At 44.6% G+C, this 6,000-nt stretch overlaps 1 protein-coding gene across 1 annotated transcript in view; it reads left to right on the top strand.

Moving 5' to 3' along the window:
- Window positions 1-6,000, top strand: part of WIPF3 (WAS/WASL interacting protein family member 3) — a 55,029-nt gene that overhangs the window by 13,253 nt on the left and 35,776 nt on the right. The window contains exon 2 of the mRNA XM_006779077.2: window positions 2,171-2,320. Within this exon, the coding sequence (XP_006779140.1) occupies window positions 2,228-2,320 (93 nt within the window). The 5' untranslated portion in view covers window positions 2,171-2,227. The remainder of the gene's footprint in view (window positions 1-2,170; window positions 2,321-6,000) is intronic.

Genomic DNA, 6,000 nt, shown 5'->3' with positions numbered 1-6,000 from the left:
GAAAGAGAGAGTTGTAAGTAGGTCTTTATGGACCAGCTTCCAGGTGGAGCGCAACACTCTGCCTTCTTTCTATTGGCCAGAGGTCAGTCACATGGTCACAATTAACTGCAAAGGAGGCTGGGAAATAGTACCTAGCTGAGTGCTCCGGGGTTGCATGAACAGCTCAGCCACAGTTCTCCTAAGGTTACTACCTATGGCCATTTTTCCTTAGATAAATGGCGAAACCCGTAGGTAAGAAACATTTACGTTTTCAAAGTTCCTCTTTTAATCTCTTTCCAGTTCATCACCAGGGGAAGCAAGTCTTTGTCTTCTCATCTGTCTTGGATAAAAGATGGAATCCTCACATAATGAGACTTCTGCATATTTTCTCTTGTTCTATTAATACTTCAGGCAACCTTTCAATACCTACTATACATTGTTGGCTGCCGTTCTTTTTGCCAGTGAATAAAGGATCACATAAAGAATGCGCCCAGTGCCTTCTATGAAAGAAAGAGTTAAAATACAAATAACTGATCATTTATTTTTGTTCCAACTAAATTGCGGACTCAACATCCAACTTGCTTCAGCGTTCAGCCAGTAAAATGCCGGCTTGGTCTGACCCTGCGTTACTGAGTGTATTAGATTGTGTACTAAACACATCACTGACGCCACCAGGAAGAAGTACCTGCTACCCTCTGGGATCTCTGCCCAAGTTCACTGTAGTTTCATGTTGGGGACTCTGATGAGTATTGTTTTTCTGGTCTTTCTGTTCTGGTGTTACTGTTGAGGGAAGAGGCAGTGGCACAGTAATTACCTGGCTTTAGTAATTTTGGGCGGGGGGGGACACTTCCTAAGAAAACTTTGGTCACCCACAGTGATCAGCTCATGCACATCTTTGGGACTCTTATGAAACTATCATGGACTTTTTCCACAAGAGAAAGATGAACTTATATATATATTTTAAAAATTTTGTACAATTTTAGGGGAAGTCTTAACCCTGCTGAAAACAAGGTGGTTCTGACCTTAGAATATTATCGTGGAAATTAATGTGACCAGCCTGTCACATAGCAGCCAAACAGAGCTAACATGTACTACCCAAGCAAAACGGTAGCCCCTGCTAAAAATCAGGCACCGTGTTACATAACTGCTCTTTACTGCGAGGAGATAAAAGTATTAGCATGGAATAATACAGGTGCCAGAGGACTTCAAAGTTGAAGAAGCAGGCACAGGCCTTGTTCTGTCTGACCTTCCAGTGACTACAGAGACAAAAACAAAACAAACAAGAAAACACCACAAAACACAGATTTACCCTGTGCAGGTCTGATGAGTATTTCTGTTCGTGTTTTGTGTTTAGAGTCTCACATAGGTTTTCCTCCTTCCTGTAAACTGTGGCACTTGCCTTCAGTGTGGGTTTTAAGCCTTTGCCACGTACCTTGATACAGATTCTAGGGCACACACACACATGCACATGCACACGCACACACATGCACACGCACACACACTTATAGGAGCTCAGGTGTCTTACAATATGAACTGTTTGAAACGTAAGTGTGTTTGCAGAATGGCGGCAAGAAGCCCTCTATGTAGCAAACCAGTTATGATGCTTTTGCAGAAAGGGGCCTGCTCGCACCCAGATGATTGTATAGAAGCCACAGGGGGACAGCAATACAGTAAGAGCTGCCGGGAGAGGAGGGAGCAGGAGAATGAGTGATGCCCTTTAGGGCCCTGCTCGAGGCTGGTACCATGAGTAATGTGGCGCCCGCGACCTGCAGAAAAGGTTACATTTCATTCGTGCACTCTGCTTAGGGGACGGGGAACGTGTGCAGAATATTTTTTTAAATGCGTCAGAAATGATAAAACTGAAAGTGTAATGCGCAGGAGGTAGAAATCCGTTATTTGGAAAGATCATGGAATGAGGTGTTGCTATTTATGTATTCTATTAATTTTGATACAGAAATAGCTGCATTTTATCAGTTCCGTCACCCAATTCTCTCCAGAATCTGGCTGCTCTTTCAGTCTCCAGCACTGGGCACAATGCCTGCCTCACAATAGACACTCTGTATTTATTGAAAGAAAGAAAGAGAGAAAGGAAGAAAGGAAGAAGCCATAATATCTGTATGTCTGCATGACATGAAGTACCTGTGCATGAATAAAGACGGTTGCGTTTAAAACTCTCTTCTCTCCTTTTCAGAGCAGAAGCCATTCTCTTGGGACCATTCACAAGCAAGAGACACCAACACCGTGACATATGCCAGTGCCACCGCCACCTCCACCTCCTCCTCTACCTCCACCTCCCCCGCCTCTGGGAGCTCCTCCCCCTCCCCCGCCATCAGCACCCCCGGTAAGGCCTGTTTTTCTGTCTCATTGACTGTCCCGCATAAGCTACTTTGAATACACTTGAGCAGAAGGTTTTACATGTTTGGAACCAGCCACCACTGATCTCCCCTGTGACAGGTGGCATCTCAGGTAGCTGGTCCTGGCGGCTCCAGGGTCTGATTCCCAAGGAGGCCGGCCAGGTCTTTCTCTACCTAGTCCTCGGCCACCCCCACCCTCAACCTCAGTGTCTCTGTCTACAGACCTCTGGGTAATTTCTCCTCTGATTCCTGGTCCTGGGTCTCCCTAATCGGCTCTCCCCTTTCACTGGAAACCTCTGAAGGGTGCAGCCAATGAGGCGTGCCACAAAGTCAGGTTCCAGTGTGTAATTGGATGGTGGTAACGATAGCTCAGCTTCGGTTGCATGGTGCTGGGCCCACGTCAGGGAAGTGTCCTACGAAATGCCACAACGAAACAGAAACCTCTAAATGAAATGTCCCTCTCCACACCAGGCCATTTCATCTGTGTTGCCGGATGCTCTCTCTTGGTTTAATAGTTCGGTCTGGGCGTAGGGTAGGAGAGGCACGGAGAGGGTGGTTGTTTAGTCTGAGAACAGGAATTCTCAGCGTTGGCACCACTGACATTTGGGGCCAGATCCTTTCTGTCGTGGAGGGCTCTTCTGCGCCCTGTAGGGTGCTTAGCAACAGATGGCTCCTGTTCTCAGTGGGAGATGGAAGATACGGATGCCATGGCAATACGGCACGCAGAGGCAGGGCTGGTAGGGATGCTATGAGCCAAGTCAGCTGAGCTGGGAGTTGGGCCTCACCTGCCATGCCATCCTCCCCCACCATGCATTCCGCCCCCCAGGTGTGGATGACATGACCTCAGGTGTGCGGATGACGTGACTATGGGAGTGTTGTTTAGGAGGTCCCCAATGCATGGCCACAGGCTACCGGGAGAGCACGCGTGTGCCTGGACACCCCCTATGATGTTACCTTTGCACACCCTCCGTATCTGAATTACCACGGACCTAGACCTGCCTGAAACTTGGCCCTTGCCCTGGAAAAGAATGGAAAGAAATCACATAGATGAATTCCATATGAAAGCTCTCTGACCAGGGTATAGAAAGTGTAGGAGTCAGTTGAAAGTTCCACTGCTGAACTTGACCGCACAAGGGATAAAGGAGATGGACAGTTTGTAAGTAAAGGAAACATACATGGAACTGTCATAGAGATCTTGCACAGACTGGCTAGCACCAAGAAATGCAACTTATAATCACTTCAAATACCACAATCCACCCATAAACTTCGCCAGAATAAGTAAACTTATCAAAACCTTCATTATTGGGGATTTGGGGAAATAAGCCCTTTTTTAAAACTTTGCTGGTGACACACAGATACCTGGAAGTCAGTGTTCAATGAACCTTTCTGGAGTGTTCTCTGGCAGAAAACGGTGGTCTTGAGTGTATCATACTTTTCCCCTGGAAATCCAGTCGTTTTATTTTTGAGGCTGATACAAAGATTAACCCTAAAGGAACCAAAAGGAATTTATCCAAGGATGTGCAATGCCATTTATTCTAGTGAAAAATTCAATCTTATGAGCACTATGTGAAATGTGGTAGGTCATGCTGGTAATTAAAAATTGCATAATGCCGTAGTGGTAATTAAAAATTATATTTATAACTATGCCAATTATGGAAAGTAGACACGGAGTGGTGGATTAAAAACACAATGAAATTAGCTATGTAATATATGTAATAGCAGATATCAGAAGAGAATTTTTAATTCTGATAAACTTATATTAGGGAATTCTTTTTCTTGAAAGACATTTAAGTCCATGGTCCAGTGTTTGTGTAGCCTGCAAGCTAAGGATAGTTTTCACATTTTCAAATGGTTGAAATAAAAATAATACTTTGTGACATATGAAATTATATGAAACTCAAATTTCGGTTCATGAGTAAAGCTTTATTGGACCTCAGCCATGCTCACTCATTTACATATTGTCTGTGGCTGCTTTTATGCTGCCATAGCAGAACACCAATTAAACAACTTGTTATTCCTCCCAACAACAACAACAAAAATTCCATTTTTGTCTCTATGCAACCTATAGTGTTAAAATTGTACTCAATGATCATCATCATTATTATTATTCATTGTTATTCTATTTTTTCATCAATAAGAATTTGATGGAACTTTGTTTTTCTTTTTAAAGTACTTACCTAAAATCCATGATTTCTCCTCTTGGCGCACAATGCCTACAATATTTATTGTCTGGCCCTTCATGGGAAAAGTTTGCCAACACCTGTCCTATGGGACGGCTGGCTTCTTCCAGCCTTCCTTGCATTAGGCCATGTGCCTCTCTGCATCCCTTTTCAAGGACTCCCATCCCCCTCATGACAGTCGCCCGTTCCGCCCACACGGTCTGGCCCCTGCCTGCCTGTCAGGCCTCGCACTGTGCGCTGTCCTCGTGTCTTCTCCTCTAAGGCGTGAGCATGGCTGTGCTGTTTGCCTGGAAACCCTTTCTGCTCAGCTCTGCTCAGGTGTCACTTCCCTGGAGCATCACTTCCTCACACCCACACTGGAATGTATAACATACATGCACACCCTCCTCACAGCACGCATCAGTTTTTAATTCTGTTTTTTGGACTGGAGTCTGCATTTTATGGGTTGTAGTCTTTCGGTTCCTAGCACCTGGCTCACAACAAGCACTCCGCTCATTGACCGAATGAATGAATGAATGAATGAATAGATGCATGCAAACATCTGTGTAAATAGAGCTCAGAAGTGGAGCTAACCCTCTTCATAACCAGTGCTCAGGACTGTAAACATCCATGCTATGGACCAGCATGGCAGATTACTACATGCAGTCTTTGATTAATATGTGTAATCTTTGTGTGACATGTCTGATGGTCTGTAATGAAAAGCGTCTTGTCTGGCTTCACCTTAGCTCGGGAAGATCTGGGGCTTAGACCAGGGCTAAAAGTTTTTGGTTTCTTCCTTCTACCTCTCACCTCTCCCTTCCTGCCCCTCCCATCCTGGTCTCCACCTCTTCTTTAGTGAACATCTTCTCTTTTTCCAAGAACGTGGGCTTAATAAACCAGAAGAAGGACCAGTGGAGCCTGCCGATTTTTGGAGCAGGCTTAAACCCAACAGTCCTCGCCGTCCTGTTTCACTAACTCCCCTGTCTTTTGAGTTCTATTCTGTTTCTCATTCATTTAAAATCCAGTAACAATATAAAATTGCCTGCGTGGTGCATTGGTCTGCTTACAATTATATTGTCATTGTTGCTTTGGTTACAGAATGTAGCTTTTTTAAAAGATCTTGAATATATATATATACATATATACATATATACATATATACATATATATTCAAGTGTTTGATTTTGAAATGCAGCAGAATTTGACTGAACTTTTGTTTTCTGCTTGGACCCCCGGGTAACGTCCGAGATGAGAGAACAAGCGTGGTGCCAGCCTGTGATTTGTTTTCCCGTCACGATCACATAACACTGTCTCCGCACGAGGAAGGAAATAGCTGCTGCGCCTCTGCCCAGCTGATAGGTTCTTTGGAGTTGGGTTCCCCAGGCAAAGCCTAACAGCAGGGCTGTAAGTTTTTGTAGCATTATTTTTCAGTGTTGCTGTGCAAGTTCACAAGCATCCTAAGGAGGAAACCATTATTTAAAAACAAAGGGGCCCTGGCCTGCGTTGCT

This window comes from Myotis davidii, unplaced genomic scaffold (assembly GCF_000327345.1).
Source record: "Myotis davidii unplaced genomic scaffold, ASM32734v1 scaffold168, whole genome shotgun sequence".
NCBI lineage: Eukaryota > Metazoa > Chordata > Mammalia > Chiroptera > Vespertilionidae > Myotis > Myotis davidii.
Note: the sequence above shows the minus strand (reverse complement) of the source record. Positions and strands in the feature narration are given on the sequence as shown.